This window comes from Ixodes scapularis, unplaced genomic scaffold (assembly GCF_016920785.2).
Source record: "Ixodes scapularis isolate PalLabHiFi unplaced genomic scaffold, ASM1692078v2 PGA_scaffold0__279_contigs__length_252992795, whole genome shotgun sequence".
Taxonomy (NCBI): Eukaryota; Metazoa; Arthropoda; class Arachnida; order Ixodida; family Ixodidae; genus Ixodes; species Ixodes scapularis.
Genome location: NW_024609835.1, coordinates 117,484,398 through 117,502,717, shown reverse-complemented (window position 1 = coordinate 117,502,717; position 18,320 = coordinate 117,484,398). Strand labels below are relative to the sequence as shown.

General features: G+C 43.2%; 1 protein-coding gene across 1 annotated transcript in view; it reads right to left on the bottom strand.

Moving 5' to 3' along the window:
• Positions 1 to 719: 719 nt before the first annotated feature.
• The window catches only part of LOC8034930 (corticotropin-releasing factor-binding protein), a 156,688-nt gene continuing 139,087 nt past the window's right edge, over positions 720 to 18,320 (bottom strand). Inside the window, exons 5-9 of the mRNA XM_040503524.2 lie at positions 13,631 to 13,841; positions 9,689 to 9,876; positions 6,711 to 6,819; positions 3,188 to 3,344; positions 720 to 881 (exon numbers count right to left, since the gene is read on the bottom strand). Coding sequence (XP_040359458.1) covers positions 3,196 to 3,344; positions 6,711 to 6,819; positions 9,689 to 9,876; positions 13,631 to 13,841 — 657 coding nt within the window. The 3' untranslated portion in view covers positions 720 to 881; positions 3,188 to 3,195. The remainder of the gene's footprint in view (positions 882 to 3,187; positions 3,345 to 6,710; positions 6,820 to 9,688; positions 9,877 to 13,630; positions 13,842 to 18,320) is intronic.

Here is an 18,320-nt window from a genome sequence, read left to right as displayed (position 1 = left end):
AAAAACAAATCAAATAATTTGCTCCCTAAAATTTTTGAAATGAAAAAGTACTTAATGGACGCCCTGTACTGTATACATCATTAAAACTGTTGGTTAAAAATAGAGCATGTACTGTCATGTTCTGGAATATTTTCAGTTCATGGTGATTTACTTATGTAAAAAACAAGGAAACAAATGGTTGATATCGAAATTCTTTCGAGTATAATTTTTACATGTCAATCACTGTAATCGTTTCAAAATACACGAGCAAGTTTCTTCACGTAACAATCAAGAAAAAAAAAACACTCAAGGGTTACCGTAAACAAGAACAGGTATAGACGACGAGGATCGTTTTTGCATTTGAACGTCCTGTTTTATTGTTTGCGAATTTTCAAGTCCTCCCGTTTCATTTTGGTTTCAAGACTTTAAAACAATTACCTGATCTACCTACTCCGACAATACAAGCCACGTGGAAGAATACGAGGGCGACACGAAGATCGGGACGCGAGAAAACAAGCTTCCCAGTTCACCAGCACCGGGTCGAACGAACACGCACATCTGAAACCGGCGATTGCACCACGCTGCCTACAACACGAGCGTTCCACCATAACGAAAGACGAGACTCCCCAGTTTGTGCTTGATTTATTTCCTCGCGGGATTGGCCTATCCACGTGCGTGCACTCATCTATTTCTTATCGGGGTACCAAACGGGGGTCCTCGACAGCAAACGAGATCGCAGATGAGAGGACGAAACAGGTATGTACACGGGGAGCGGCGAAAGAGTTTCGGATGGGACGAAGAACATGAAGGTGGCTGCATTCTCAGCAGCTTGGCGCGGATTCTCGTTTGAAACGGCTCTGCCGCTGTCGTCAGTGGAGGTTCCGATGCCCGGGCGTCCTTGTCTGCAAATCACGGAAACAAAGAGGAAGACAGAGAGAAATCGATTATTAAAAATACTTCTTTCAATTCGATATAGTAATTACGTTTTGGGGGAGGGAAACAGAAAACGAAGCTTAATAAGTTGCTTTTTCCACAGCGTGCGGGAGTGCCTTCTAAATTTCAGCAGGAGGTTTTAGAAATGATACAGAGCTGGACACCCAAGCGTCCAGTACGCATAACGCACAAGGGAAACTGTGTACACAAATCTGGGCTGCGAGACAGCTTGACGTCACGTGACGCAGCAGTATCAAGTCCTGGTGTCACGTCACGCAGCGTTCAGCGACGCCATGTGGCGTGACGTCACGTTACACCACGAAGCTTGACACCCAACGTTACCAGACCTGGTGACGCTGTTAACACCGGGGCGTCACGTGATATGCATTCACGTCAACTGAATTGGCCCGATGCACGTCGGGTGGTCAAGAGCCCATCAAGCAACCTTAGCGGTCGCCATTTCCTGGGCACGACGCATGTCATTGGATCCGAGCACTCGTCTAACGCTCAATACACACTCAAAGTATGGCGTGCCCAACCCATAGCGGTCGCGGATAATTCACGCAACGATTCCTAAACGGCGCACAGTTTCGAAAAAAAAAAAGAACTATTTAGGAGGATGTTAGTGAGCTGAATTCACTTGATGAAGGCGACATGGAACGTCTACGCGGGTACAGCAACGGCGACACCAACGGCTACGCGGCGTAGCTAACTCCCAACTTCGCTTTAACTAAGATGCAGTTTGCATTAACACACACACACACACACACACACACACACACACACACACACACACACACACACACACGCGCGCGCGCGCGCGCGCACATGCACACACACACACACACGCACGCACACACGCGCGCGCACACACACACACATAGGGCGTTGTGCTTGTTTATAGAGCGGGATATCGGTCTGCCATTTAAGTTACTGGGGCACTAATTCAACGTGATAGTACACGTAGAGGAACAATTTATTAATTGCAACGTGACTGCTGACATTGAGTTTTCGACGTGCACCGCGCAGAAGGCTGATTAGTGATTACATGACTGTATACATTGGTATAATTCTCATTCGTATTAAAAAGGCGCGGGAGAGGACTGATTCCTGATATTCTGAGTTGTGTTCATCGCAGGGCATCACCTTATTCTCTCCGCTTCGCCGTGTATTAGAGAAATTATCCCGATTTGTGCCAGTTCCTTGGCACGTTTATCTTTATATTTACATTTTAGTCTGCTCCGAAGCCTAAAATAGGATATGTTTTTGATTCACTCGACATCTTCCAGAGTTCTATCATCTGAGCCATTTCGATTGCAATTTTAAATTTATGGTAAGCCGTGGTGACAAAAGCACAATGCGTGAAGGAGTTCTTCGAAAAATGTCTCGAGTCATAATGTCGTAACAAGAAAGAGGTGTAATTCGTGAAAAATAGGTACTTAAAGTTTGATCCTTCCAGTGGAACATCTGAGGAGCCAACGCAGCTTCACCTAACCATACCGTTGGTTTCCAAATAAAATTATCTGCGGAATTCTGCCACATATCAAGTGAGTTCAAACTGAGTTGGCTGAGTAAGACGATGGCGCTATTTCAACTAGAACATCAACATTTTTTCCTCAATCTTTAAGACATTGCAGGTGTACCGCCAGAGGCTCGCAAGATGATGATTTGGTGTTCAAGTTTAGAGGCTTTCACCTACTAGAGATGTTAATAAAGGGTGACAAAGGTCACTGTTTTTTTTTTTTTTTTTTTTATTAATGTCGTAGTTAGCATCACCTCAAATAATAAATTAGTAAAAATATTTTAGTGACAAAAAAAGCTCAAATCTTGCATTGGGGCGTTTCAACATAAAAATACGGAATAGGTTGAACACACGATCTACAGCTTATTAATAAAGAGTACCAACAGCTTCATCTTTAAACGTTCCGGCTGGTCTCTAAAAGCAAACCTTGATGCCGATCCACATGACCTGACCAGTCCTTTCTTTAAGATAATGCTGTAGCAAACACAACAAATACGTGCATGAGGATGGAACTACAAACTTCATTCCCCATAGAACATTTTATCTTCAATCCACGATATGAGGCCAGGAAGCGGCTTGTCTTCGCCATGCAATTCCGTTTTATGTTATCACTAACTACAGCGGCAACGTATATCACATGACTGTGATAACCTTGTGCTTATTAAGACCTTTTCCCTTTATAATGACGTCCCTGATGCCACGGTGATATAAAGAAATAAGTTTTTCTTTAAATATTTTAGCGTACGCTCTTACCAGTGTCGTCACACGGATATGGCCGTTTTGGCGCAGGAGCGCAGGCGCTCAATCTCGATGATCGGCTCGTAGCCGAATGTGAGCGAGTCTTCGTATCGGCCGCTGGACACCAGGCGAACGGCGGTGCTGCCGCACGGGATCTGGATGGCTTTCTTGCCTGAAGCAGATAAACAGAAGCGACCTCTGAACTCGTAGTTGCAACCAAGAAAGAAAAAAGAAATATGTTGTGACGTAGGGAACAACGTCAAACTACAGAAACTCGATTAAATATGAATTCTTTGTTTTTACACACGACAAGCAGGAATGCTTTTGTTTTATTTATATAGAATACATTTTGATTTGCAGATTGAGACTTCCCAGATTTTCTAGATTTCCATCCACCTGACAATTATCAAAGATCGCGGCAAACTGAGGCAGGTTTAAAAAAAGAGGTAAAGAAAAGTTCTGATGGTGCGGTGGCATGAAGCTTGACCAACTGCGAGAACCGCGATAGAGATCATAAATATGCAGGGTGTCCTGCGAGAGTGAAATCAACAGTATGTTGTTAAAAAGATTTGTGGGAAAGTACGATTTTTTTTAATCTGCCGAATTATTTAGTTTATTAAGATTAATTAGCCCTCTTTTATTAGTTGTTTAAGAGCCGATGTGTGCATTGGAAAGTTGTAGAGCGATTTGAGTAACGCTCATTTAAGGTGTTTCCTACGTAATACCCTTCGGGCGCTCCTTGGTATTAGCTTAAAAAGAAAGCCCGCGAAATATAAAAGAGAGACCATGTGACAACGCACCAGCGTGTCACGCTTCAATGCTTTCAAACGTGCTTTGAAGAAAAAAAAAAAATAATGTTATCACTGGCGCGCTGTCATAGTCAGGGCTCCGTGCTGGGGTAGCCCCTGGAGATGAGCGCAACTAAAAGCGCTGCAAGCGCGCAGCGCGGGCAGGTTGTCACGTGGTCTTTTTTTATCTTTCAGGGCATTTTTTTTTTTTTTTGGGGGGGGGGGGGGGGGGGGGGGGGAAATAAAAAGAAGCGCGCAAAGCGTGGTCTTGTATGAAACACCTCAATTGGGTTTTTCTCAATGCGCTTTTCAATTTTCCAATTCACCCCCCCCCCCCCCCCCACCTCGGCTCTTACACAAATAAATAAAAAAGCTAACTAGCCTTAACGACCTATTTAACTAGGCGCACTGCAACAAAAATTGCGCACTTTCCCAGAAAACGTTCTAACGCTTTGCCGAAAAACGTCCTACCGCAGAGTGCTACGTTTTTTTTTATTGTTTTTTTTTTATAAAGTTTGGTGCAAAATAATTTGGGACCACCTTGTATATTAGGTCAACATTTCACGGAGGCTACTGTTAATTTCAATTGTGTTTTTCTGTAAATTATCTGCAAGTTAGTGTTTAATCTTGTTTTGATTGTCATTTTTCTTAAAAAGAGAAAGAAGAGAAGAACAGGCCAGAAGGGTCTCAGGTAACAATATAGCAGACCAGAATAACGGGACAGCCACCGTGCACGGCGTACTACGGGCTGTATTGAATTTATTCAACCATTTCGTAAGGTACGGTTTGTCTGCTGGTCTCCAGATGGCGCCACCTGTTCCGGAGTCTGCGTGAATGGGCGTGCGCGAGCCCAAAGAAAAAAGGAAAAGGGAGACTCGCTCGGTTGTCAACGAGAGAAACGATGGCAACTGAAGTCACGCTTTTAAAGTGCGAACAACCTTATTGTTGATTTCTTCAAAAGTGTACAGCAGGTAGTATTTGTCTTTGCACACTCGGGTCAGACCCGGTCCTCCATTCTTATGCCTAATAACACAACATAAAATAATTGGCTATCATTTTTCTATCGAGTACTTCACAAAAATAGGTTTGTGAACACCGGTTTAGAATTCTTAAGACAAATGACACTGTCATGAAAATGCTCCTAAACTGCGCGTCAAGTTGAAGTATTTAGCACTTGATCGAGAATCAAACATGCTTTAAACATGTATACGGCTAAAACGACGGACGACATGCTTGCTTTAAGAATTCTAACCGCCGTTCTTTTTTAAACATACACTTGTAGGAACATGCAAAGAGTTCCGACAGTGCAACCACTAAATCAAATAATGCATGAGACGTGTAAAAGGAATCTTGATATTTCTACTTATTTGTTTTATTGCTTATTAGTACCAATTGTGTATCTGCAACCGAAACGCATGATTACGAATGAATGCCCGCCAACGAGATTGATATCCGCATTAGCCTGCACTTTGTCTCACGTTTATTCTTTGCTCGTTCTGGTCGTCGACAAGAGTACGTCCACAAGCCAGTCACGTATGAATTAAGGCGAGTTAATGTTCAGTCGCCGAAAAAAAAAAAAAAAAAATCTCATCCAACAACAAGTATAGCTTTGTTTCTCTCAAAAAGAAAAACACCGCGATTGGGGAACGACTATTCCTATTGGAACACCTCAAATATTTAGTAAGCCGTCACTGTGCAGGCATAAATAAAGACAAACAAAAAACTTTTTGGACGTTGTATACGAGTTTTTAAAGTATCTTAAAGAATTCACATCAGATAGGAACAGGGAATCGGTGTCCAAGTTTCAACAAGTATAAATGCTGCTAAGGATGGACGTCATGAAAAGAAAACCGAAACTGTACGCGGCTCCTTATTACATTCGATCCCAAGTCAGAGAACAAAACAATGGACTGTAATATATTCTCGCGTACGAAAACCCACCCTACAAAGACTAACGGAAATTAGCTTCGTTTTTCAATCAGATGCGCAATATCCGTTTAAAGAAATTGCTTCTACTGCAACCGACGTTTCTTTATTTTTTTTTTTTTTTTAATGAATGTGTAGTTTTTTCCGGTTCGGGGTGGCGAACCCTAGGATATGCCATTTAGGTTCCAGCTTGTTTTGCAACTCCGAGAAGATTACGTTTTTTAGATTTAGGAAACGATTTTACTGTAAATCTGGAGGCTAAGGGCCTCGTTACATTGTCAGACATTTGCTACAATGTGCGTTTCATCAAACATTTAACTATAGCTGTTTAGTTACACTTTAAAAGCGATCAACACGACGACAAGAACTGCGTTTGGTGCCCTACATTTGCTGTTCGTGCCGTCTTTTCTTAGCTCCAGTGTTTACAATGCGTAGTCACTGAGAGCCTAAGAAACGTAGGGTGTGGCTTATTGTGTTCACGCTTCTTGCTTTGTCATTCGTTCTTCGTCTTTCTTTTCGGCCCGTGCCGCAATCTCATTGACTGTGAAACAACAATGAGACATTCGAAACTCACCACACCCTACACTTCTTAGGCTCTTATGGTGACTCTACGAATTTACCTTTCTTTGCGAGTGATGGGCACAGCTTACAAGGGGGGTCAATGGTGAAAAAGCCACAAACAAGGTAGTCGTACTTTTTCAAACCACTTCTCGTTGTGGCAAACTAAGGCAACATTTTTTTTTAAATGATAACTACCCTATAGTTTTGTGCCGCGATTCTTTTTCTTTCATGATTTAAGAACGTTGTTTGGAGGGTCAACTCACTTGCTGTAGAATCAAGACCGCAGATATCTTCAACGATGAGCATTCCTTCTGTGCTGATACCGTTTCCACCCAGGAACTGGGCGTAGTCTTGCATTCCACGTTTCTTGCACTGGACACGGGTATCATTAAAAAAATAGCATTTGTAGAGTTGGCATCTAATGTAGGAAATAGGCGATTACGTAACATACGCGAATATTCATAACGACTGACACAAATAACGCGAGAGACGCTACAGAGATTGTACATAAATGCAAAATTGCGTGCCAGCTTAAGATTAAACATAAAAGCACTGCATGTTGGAATAAAACTTATTTTTTTAGGTTACTTATATCTGAAAGTTATCAAATTGGCGAGGCCATGCATTAGACAAGCGATTACATCTATTAGATAATTCAGCAGCTTAAACTCAGCCCCGACTTTGGTAGCTCTTATTTAATGAGCAGCGGAGGAGGGGGGGGGGGGGGGAGGGGGGTTTCATTGAGCGTGCTGAAGTCTTTCTAAGCTGTCACCTACGAATATCTGTGCGAAGGTTTCACGTAATCAGCCGTTAGTCTACTAAACAAACGATGTTCAGTAAACACTGTTCAAGGGATATCTGCGTGACCGAAAGGCTACGAAGGAGTGGGGCTTTACATATCTCAATTTAATCTCTCGTACAGCCGCAAATGCCCAACCTAAAGCCTTTAAACTTCAAACAGCAGTAAGTTAACGCCTCCCCTCTAATCAAAACACCCGAGGTTATTCGACTTGGCGGGGGTGAGTCGACCAGACATGCAAATCAAGTGAGTCTTGTTTCCATCAATCAGGAAACATGATATATCTCGAGAACTCTAATAGCATCACGTTGTCGAGAACGAAATCCTACAAGGCTTATGGACGCTCAGATTGTGCCGCCCTTTTTTCCGTTTGACAACATGACGTACGCGTCATAATGATGATAGTAACGCGAATAAAACTATCATTCAGTGATAATTGGTGTAGGTTACGAGTAATTTCAAAGCATGCTCGACGGATCACAATGCGGTCGCTAATGAGCCTTATTGATGTGGCTGAGAGGCGCACTGCAACTTTGAACTTGGTGCTAATTATTAGGTCTATGCTCTAGGAGGGAGTACAGTCATCGACTGAATCAGAACGGCAGGGCGTCTCTTTTGGATGTCGTCCCTTCAGCACGTGCTCCGTGCCTTCCGTCGTGCCTTGGATGAGCGAGCACGTCCAGAGCTCTGGATATGCCAAAGTGTTTCCGAAGGTAGCGAGTTCGCGCTGAAAGCAGCCTAACTAAAAGACCACCTTATCTCGCAGGTCATGTCACTTACCCTTAGCTGATACGCTCGGAGTATGGGTATGGCAGTTACGTAAACGCGCGGGAATATGTTAGGTGCACCGCAAAGATGTGAAAGAGACCGGCGAACTTTCTATTCTATGATGTTGCTTTTTTCTTTCTATCTAAAGAGATACAGGGCTTATATATTTTTTTCATATTAACATCTCCCGCATCAACGACTGCGAGTATTAGTTAATAGTGGAAACTTCTCCGTCAAGAACGAGGCTCGGCTGCACGAAACTTGGCAGATCACAAGGAAAGAATAAAAACACGAAATGAAATGTGCTTCCCTGTGATCTGTGCTCCATCCAACGCGCTCTGCTACGTGTACCTGGGCAAAGTTGGAGCACCGCCAAAGCTACGAGCTCAGCCTTCTAGTTTTTGTGCTGCGGTACACCTTAAGGTAAAACCTGGTTCAGTGCGTAACTGTTCGTCACAAATTTAATTTTATTATTAGAAGGGAGCCGTCTTCCTAACAGTGGCAAGCCGGCGACACGCTGGGTGTATCAGGTTATATTTTTGTAGTCGTGAAAGCGGTTGTTCTTCTTTTGACGTGTGTTACAAGAATTGTAAATTAAAAACGTCGCTACCATATCACGAAGTACAGCTGATATATCTCATTACCGTTTTTTTTTTCTGAGAAATAAACAGTTCAGAGATATTAAAAATTTACATTGAAGCAACAAAAAGTATTAAGGCTCTTATCTCATAAAATTATTCAATACACGAGACTGCATTTTATTCTACATGTAAAACCAGATTTATGTAAGCCCAAATTTAAAATTGAGGCTTGGGCTTTTCCGCTTCACAGGATTACAGAAAGATAACTGCGTTTTCCGCTCCGAACTTTCTATGTATTAAAGAGAGTGTGCAACCGTCGCCATTAGATCCAAATATTTTAGCGCAGTCCACTCTACCGTCACCACTACCCTGCTTCCTTAGCTAACGCAGCACAAAATGCGAACAAACGAGCAAACACAGATTTCCAAAACTATGCTTTCTGTAATTCCCTAGCACCTAGAACGAAAAAAAAATAAAAAAACATCAACGCTTAGATTAAATCTACCAGACGCCTTCGTGAGTCCTCAATTTAACAAATTGTGCCTACATCGCGCTTGAACTGTGCTAACGTCGATACTCACCTACCACCAGGGAAGGGGAGAGGGGGTGGAAGGGGCCTTTAAACAGTCGATCGGATTAGACTTGACACCCGCCCACATCGGTTTCGCGGAGTTTGCGAGTCTAATTTGGAAATGCCCTGGCGAAATTATCGCATTAACGATTCGTTAGTCTCCAGGGTCCAGCGAGACGGGGGAGAAAAAAAACGTGTAAAAGCCCCCCCCCCCCCCCCCCCCCCAATCACAAGGCATGCCGATCGACGGCCGAGGTTAAAGATCCTAGATTTAAGAGAGGGAGCAACTGAAACCGCCAAGAGCATTCGCCATTTAATGGAGTACGCCTCCTGTGGGAAGATTGGTGGCAAGTGTGCATTCGGTGCGTTTTCGCGTGGCAAGGAGGAAAGCAGGTGGAGAGGTGGAGACGCTTCCATATGATCGACGCGTTCGTCATCTTCTCGCAGCTGGATTTCCAAATGAAGCCCCCGATCGAGCAGTCGGAAGAACTCTAAAATCCGAGCACTAGCCGAGGCGCTTACTTTGGTAATGAGTCCCGTCTCGAGCTCGCTGTTGGTGGAGCCCGAGAAGCCCTGGGACCCGATGCTGGTGGCCAGTATCCGGAAGTTCATGGGGAAGATGAATGCGGCGCTGCAGTTGACGCGCCGGCCGTAGTTGCGCAGGGTGTACACGGGGCTCTCGGACAGCGGCTGCAGCAGCACGTTGCAAGCTGTTGGTGCCCGCCGTGCGAAGATATAGACAAAAATAGAAGAAAAAAAGAAATCACGGAAGGACGGGATTAATTGGTGGTTGCTGCAGAAAGGATACGCGACTATTGATTTTTAGGAAACGTCGTACGTAAGTGGATGACTGAAGACCTACGTGAGCTTGATGTAGAGAAATGTATAGAAAACAATAGACCTCTAGCAATAACAAATGAAGACAACTAAACAAATAAAAAAAAACCTAGAACGTAACTAGGTTACGTTCGTGACGCTGATTCTGCGTTTAAAGTTTCCCAAAGGTGTCTCGGGAAAAGAAAACCGAAGGTGAATACAATGATCATGAGATGACACGATGGCATTGCATGTGTTGTTGTCAGACAGAAAGGTGGGCTGTTTCGCTTTTCGCCGGAATGGTCTCAGGCCGCACGCGGTTCAAAATGTCTGAGGTGGCAGGAGTATGAGAAAAAATACGATATGACAAAGTTTAAGAATGCCCTCGTGAACGCAGCAGTGGACATAGCCGCACTAATGTTCACAGTATACATTTGACCACTCTGCGGGTACAAGTAATTTAAATCTCCATGCTATCAGATCTTCAAGTCACCTCCAATTTACTGAAATCATAATCTCTGAATACATTCTCACAAATAGTAAAACAAATCCGGCACGTTCTGATTTTAGAAATTATGCCCTTGCCCGACAAACGTTTTTTTTAGACTCGTAATGCAACTTATTAAGCTAATAGTGTTCATTTACATATATAAAATCTAAGAAATACATCGCTTTTTTTATAGAGATATGTTTCTAAGTAAGCATGTGCAAACGTTTAATTTGGTTTTTAAAGGCCTTCCTCCGAAAACCAAGCCATTTGTTAGGGAATCATTGCAAATTAAAAAGGTACTAAACTGCTTTGCCATAGTGCATTTTAATACGCAAACTCGATCTGCGCGCGCAAAGCATCCTAGAAAACCCAGAGTTACAAAGACACGGGCCTTAATTCTTATTATAACGCTACCGAACATCACAATACTCATGTCACATTCAGAAAGTTAATTTTTTTTTGTTTTATGGTATTTATGGCGAGAGAAATTGAAGGCAGCCGATGGAGATAAAGCTGTCCTAAAGTATATATTATCAAGAATTCTCGGAGACATTTTAATAAAAATATATTTGTTTCCCCGTATGACACAGGCTAAACTATAAATCTAACATTTACTTTATTTTCCACAGGCTCATGGCTAAAAACATTATGGAGCCAGTGATGGAAGCCACTAATAATCAAGTGGTGAATTCTACTTAGGAGAAAAGGCATAGGATGGATGGAGAAGTAGAAAAACAGAGAATCCGAGACGCAAGGACGGTTATTGAAATTAACAGCAGGCTGTTAAAGAAGCTGCTCAGCAGAATTACACGCTAAGTAAGTCCCAGTACACTTGATATGCATAGTCAGGACCACCTTGACTTGCGACAACAGTGGATATAAGGAGAGATTGCAGGATGCCGCGCAGCGTCTGTTTCCTCGCACTGGGAAGGAGAGGCTGGGTGCAAACGTGTGCCATACGAGCTGGACTAATGGTTTTACGAGACGTTTTTACCGAGAGTACAATAGGCAGCGTTCACTTCGCACTGTATTGTGACAGGCTTTATAATAAAAGTGTATATGACTTCATTTTCTTTTGTGTTTATTGAACGTCGAAAAAACTTTCACGACAGATTGGTATTGCCTCCAGAAAAGTGTGCTGTTTGTATTGTAGAAAAACACCAAAAGGGAAACAACGACAAAAACAAGAGCCTCGGAACCCCGTATTCAAATAACTGCTCCCTGTCAAGATTGTACCAAGATAATTTCTAGCCGGAATGCGCATTCAAAATAAAATACAAAATACCGGGGAGGGGGGGGGGGGGGGGGGCAATACGTTCTGTCAGATTCAGTTTGTAGTCGCTTTATATGACCGCCCTGCTTCCTGCCGCGTGTCGCCTTTCATTTTCTTCTTGACATCCCTTCGGTTCCCCTCTGCTGTGAAGTTCCCCGGTGCACTGTCCGCGCACTGTATTGCTCTCAAAGTGCGACAGCGAACTCGACGCCCAATTCGCCTTTTCAACTTCTCTGTCTGCAATAACGTTACGTGGGTCAATGTGCAAGGGAATGTAGCTTCATAATCTGTAATTCGATTGTGATCACCCCAGAATCTACATAACTCCCTCCACCTTACAGGCTGTCTTAGGTTTTGAAATGCTGTAGACAAGTAAATCCACGCAATTAATAGGAATGCCACCATCTTAACAGAATACGCGCAATATATATATATATATATAACTGAGAAGAAAAAACCCTTAGTTAAAACAGCCACAACGGACGATTTATTCTTCGACGTTTCGGCCGGAGTCCCGCCTTCGTCTTCCTGATGAAGGCCGGACTCCGGCCGAAACGTCGAAGAATAAATCGTCCGTTGTTGCTGTTTTCACTAAGGGTTTATTCTTCTCAGTTATATACCCACGCCTTCGGCCACCCGCCACCATACCCGTTGTGTATATATATAAAGGGTGTTTCAGAAAACGCAGGCCAAATCGTTCCTGCGAAAACTACTCATCGCAACGAAAAAAGGCTTGTAGCGTTGTGGTCCTGGGCCTAGGACCCATTTAAGAAAATTATTAATGTCCGGGATAATTAACTTGTTAATTATTTTTGCCTAATTAACTTTTTTAATATTGTGTTTAAGGGCATGGTTTAAATTAGAAAATTGCTGAGCATCATCGAAAACCCCTAAACCAACAAATTGCAGAATGATAGAAGGCACGCGAAGCATTTTACGGCTTTCTGAAAACCGCACGAATTCGACGGGTGTTTAAGTTTCGGTTTGTTATCGGAGCGCATCTCCGCCCCGGCAGCACCGCGCCCCGTGGAGAGATAGTGCAACCAGACTCTACTGCGTCGCGACTCGCGCGATAACTGCGCAGCAGATGTTGCTTGCAGTATCTCTTCGCGGGGCGCGGTGCCGTCGGGGCGGAGATGCGCTCCGATAACAAACCGAAACTTAAACACCCGTCGAATTTGTGCGGTTTTTCAGAAAGCCGTAAAATGCTTCGCGTGCCTTCTATCATTCTGCAATTTGTTGGTTTAGTGGTCTTCGATGATGCTCAGCAATTTTCTAATTGAAACCATGCCCTTAAACACAATATTAAAAAAGTTAATTAGGCAAAAATAATTAACAAGGTAATTATCCCGGACATTAATAATTTTCTAAAATGGGCCCCTGGCCCAGGAACACAACGCCACAAGCCTTTTTTCGTTGCGATGAGTAGTTTTCGCAGGAACGATTTGGCCTGCGTTTTCTGAAACACCATATATATATATATATATATATATATATATATATATATATATATATATATATATATATATATATATATATATATATATATATATATATATATATATCAGGCACGTGGTAAGGATTTTGTTTCGGGAGGGGCCCGCCCAAGACAAAATGCCGTATGAGGGGGAGGTGGGAAACGATGTCGCAGCAAAATGGATTTTTTTTGGAGGGGGGCGGGCCCCATGGGTCCCCCTCCCCCCCTGGCTATATATATATATATATATATTATATATATCTTTCTTCAGAGATCTAGTAAGGTGTGAGCAGGGAAGCACTGGATTGCTCTATTTATTTGATTTGTGGTTTTTGAGATGCGACTTTCCGCCTTGTCACTGGATTCACTGAAGGACAAAGCGTGACGGGTACAGTGTACGGGACTTACGTTTGGGGTTCCTCCTGAACGTGACCAAGACGGAGAAGTAGTTTCCTCTGGTGGGCACTCTGAACATGACTACGCCGACGTTCTGCGACGTTGTGAAGGGCTTCCAGGGTTTGATGGGGCCACAGAACTCCGCGAATCTTTGATCCATCGGTTTCGGATGCTCCTCTTGAGTTGGGAAATAATCCCCGTAATTCTCCCAACCATCGAAGACCTAGAGTAAAGACAAACAAAAACAAAAAAGGACATATAGGTCAAACTATACGTTATGCCACTTCCATCATTGCGATCACTACCACGACCATCCGTCTCCCCTTCGTTGTAATCATCATCCTTTTACCACCATGATTGTCATCATCGTCCTTATCATCATCGTAATTATTAACATCATCGCCACACCGTGATGTGCATTATCAAAATCATTACCAGTATTGTATTATCCCCGTCCTATCCCCACGATAATCACCGCCCTTCCCATAATATTCCGCATCACATTTTATGACACTTATCATCGCGATCAGTTTTCTCACCGCCTTAGTACCATGCTTTATCACCAATTTGTTTTTTTATTATTATTCTTATGCGTTCTTACGCAACTGATTGATGTGTGAGATTGTAATACTGAAATTTCGGAGATATCGAGTGCGATACATCACTCGAACGTCCGAGTCACAGCTGCTCTGAGCGAAAGTTACTCGTTACTGCAAGACGTTTTGAGGAATGTTACAGTTTTCTGGCCGGAGGGCTTGGTCCTAGTATTCTTGCCCTTTTGTGTCAAAGCCGACCACCTAACGATGCGTTCACTCTGATAACTCGCGGGAGAATTCCCGCGGATTTCCACACCCGGCGTCCAAGTTGGGCCGAACATTCCGCGGGGAGCAGGACCGACTCTGTACTTATACTGACCGCAGAGAAAATGTTTTCGCTTATCTCGAGCAAGTAAGAACGCACAGCGGAAATTTCGGTTCCGGATCTCGCATCCCACCAGAGTTTCGAGACGCTCAAAGAGACAGTAAATAATTATGGCATTAAAAAAAAAAAAAAATCTGAACTATGCAAAACTTCAGTGCCCACAAGTAACAATGGTGAAATTATATTGGCGCTCAACTTGGCGTGAGCTTAATTAGACGCCAGTGCATGAGCACGCGTTTTATCTCTAGTTTGCACATTGTTTGAATACCGTCGCATTCTCGTATCCCCGAGAGAATCTCAGGAATCTTATCGGAACTCCAAACTGCTACCTATTTTATATTGCGTACCAGTCGTCTGCAAAAGGACACTTGCTATAGAAGTTCCCGAAACACCGCGCAGCAAGAGGCTGCCTTTGCATACTGTTCGTTTTCGCTCCAGTGCCATACTTCTCGTTTACTACACCTGTGTCGCTGTTATTGAACAGATATTAGCCAGTTCAGACTGACGAACTATGTGTGCGAGCTGGAAGCACCCTCGTTTGAAAAAATCGAGAAGCTGTAGGGGCGTAGTGGTTGCAGCGTGAAGTCTGAATAGTGAGTTTTCGTAGATCGTTTTCGCCGTTGACAGGCTAAACATGAAGCAAAAGCTTAGACATTACGAGTTCCAAGTTCCAACGAGCACTGTCGCAGAGTTCTATATCTTGGACATGATTTGAACATGCAAACATTGATGAAATTACTGTAATGTCATTCACCTCAAAGACAAAGATGGTCATAATCCATAATTAAGACTACTCTTCTTCAGCATTTTAATCATCAAAATAAGAAATCTGACTTTTTATGTATTTAGCCGCTGTTTTTAGCTGTCTTTGGTCTGGAAACCTATCTTATGGATATGCTGCATCAAAACTTCGGATTGAACCAGTTGTTAATTATTTTACAAATAGAGAGCCGCGACAAGACATATAAAGTGGCCTACATACAAGAAAAAGTGTTGCTAACGTCCAGTTGGTTTATTGCAAGGTCAACCATAACAAAGTAGAAGCATTTGTTTTGTTTTAAATCTGATCAATCACTTGGGAATTGAAACTGAAACACAAATGTGCAAAGAAAAAGAATACCTTCGTGATTCGGATGAAAATTGCAGCATTGTAAAATTGTTTCATTCTATTTTCGTGGAACTAGCTTATTTTGTGCACAGCAAATTGCAAATGGGAACTCCTTAAAAGCATTGTCGCGATTACCCTAGTGTATAGGGTGCTCACATTGCATTTGTCCTCATTAAAACAAACCGGAAAAGCGGCACCCGCACATAATGCTTTTTTTTTACTTTTATCAAATTTATATTGAGAAGGTGGAATTCAGCTAGTGACATCTTAAAACATAACTCACTTCCTGCAAAAAAAACAAAACAAAACAACAAAAAAAACTTGGTAGGGGGATTGGTGGACCGGTTCACAGGCAACTGAGTTAGCGGTAGCGGTAACGTGTGGCGCTGTTTTCCGATATGTGCAATGTGTAGATGACCCACTCTGTCGTTTGCTCGCTACGCCTGTCGGGAGATTGCAACACACGTTACGCCCATCGTTAACTCGGTTGCCTGTGAACCCGTCCAGCATTCATCATGGCAAAATTTTCGGACAAATGTTTTACAGGAATAAGAGGAATCCCTTAAAATTTCGCCACCTAAAATCCACCTCGTCCAACTACATTCAGTGAAAGCTTGAACTTTGGATGTGCAGCCGCCAATTTGAACGGCTCATTTAAGAGCACGAAGATCCATTGTAAGCCATCTTTCCACCGTTTTTTTGTTTGTTTTCTTTTAGTAAATGTTGAAGAATTATTTTTTTAATGCCAATTTTCGTACGTTTTCTTTGTTCTTCATACATGTGTTCCTGCCTTATGCGCCAACCCTCGCTGAATGTGTCTAAGGTTTCTTTGTGCTGTCTAGTTCGTTTTGTTGTTTAACGCTATGAACTTTATATTTGACGCTGAAAGATCTTTTTTTTTTTTTTAATAAAGGATTGAACTTATTGTGCTTACCGTGACGAAACCGTTTATTTGTGAAGACTGCATGTAAACTATATATTGCTGTCTCACGAGAATATCCAAACATAGCAGTTAGCTGTGTTTGGAGATTTGTGTATGTCCTTTGTCCGTCTTGTTCATCCTCTCCAGGGATTATTATGTTGTCATTCTTTTCGAGCTCGCGGCACCTCTCGATTAATTTTATTAACATCATAACCTTAAAATCAGGCCTTTAACTCTTGTTGGTGTTAGAGTGCTGGCAGCAATTAAAACCTGTTTGCCCTACTAATGTCTAACTCCTGGTTAGCTCGTTTTGTAGGGCGCTACACTAGGAAAGAAAAGGACCCTGGTTCGATATCAGGACCGGGCGGATTTTTTCAGTCGCGCACCAGTCAGCTAGCTGTGTTTGGAGATTTATGTTTATCCTTTATCCCCTTGTTCACCCTCTCCAGGAGTTATTATTGTCGTCATTCTTGTCCATCTCGCGGCAACTTTAAATTATTCGCATTAACATTTTGCTGAAAAAAAAACGTAGAAACTCAGGTTCTACTGGTTGAATTATTTCAAATTCTGATGGTTCTTTCAAACCGGAAATAATCGTGAAAAGAACGACGGTGACGTCGATATATCTGTCTTCGCTTGGAGTCACACCGACGACCGACACTATTAGATGAACTCAATTACGGAACTGCCCATATAGGCTATGAGCAGTTACCCTGCCGCCTCTCCCTCCCCTCTCGCCCCACGGTCCGGCTCCCGTCGTTCAATGCGCTGCCATTTTGCGGACAGCTGCTATGGTATCTGCAGCACCGTAAGCAGGAGTGTGTTTTATAGAATGCATATGTTTAGAAGCACAGCGTCCAGACGGCGCCTCGTGGTATTCTGGAGTACAGTTTTGAAACGAAACCCGAAATGGCGCTGTGAACAAAGAGAGGCTAAAGCTTTAAGAGGCTTTACGAGAGGCGGACTGGAGGGGTGGAGGCGGGGGCGCCACCTTTGCGGAAGTCCCACAACTGCGCTAATCTAGAAACGTAGGTAACGACGTCAACGGTGATGTAGGCACACTCGACGGCGCTACGCAGTCAGCCGTATTCACCAGTCGTGACTAATTAGTCCTGTTTTAAAGTTAGTAGCGCGTCTAGATAGTCGCGACCTAAGCGAAGGATCAGCGACTAAGAAGCGACTAGACCCAGGGGTATCCACGAGAGTGAAGAAAGCGGGTGACTATCTCGTCAGTGGAGTGCCAAGCGGAAGTGACATAAGAAGATTGCTCACGCATGCGCGTACTTAAACGCCACTGTGTAAATGGGGATTTTAGCGTGTAAAAACTTATAAGTAAATATTTATTAGGGAACACCAAATGTTATAATAAGAGACCGATTGTCCGGGGCAGAGTTTTATGAAGCAAGTAATCAAACGCAAGGCAGAAAGCACGGCAGCCGGTTGCCAGTAACATACACAAGTATGAAAGCGCCCGTAACTGAGGGCTTTCTCGTCTTCCAGCGCCTTGCTGAGATCGCTTTTGTGGTATCTATGACCTCTGAACATCTCCATTTCTACCCAATCTGTGCTACTCCAATTTTCTCTCTAGATGTGTCCCTCAGCGTTCCAAGACAGTAGGTACATCGTTAGCGCTGGCGGTCAGACATGATAGTAGTCGGTCATGGCGTTGAGCCGCTAGTCACCCGCTAAACACCGGCTAATCTAGCCGTATACCCCGCGACTAAGATTTGTTAGTCGCTTCCTAAGCCGCT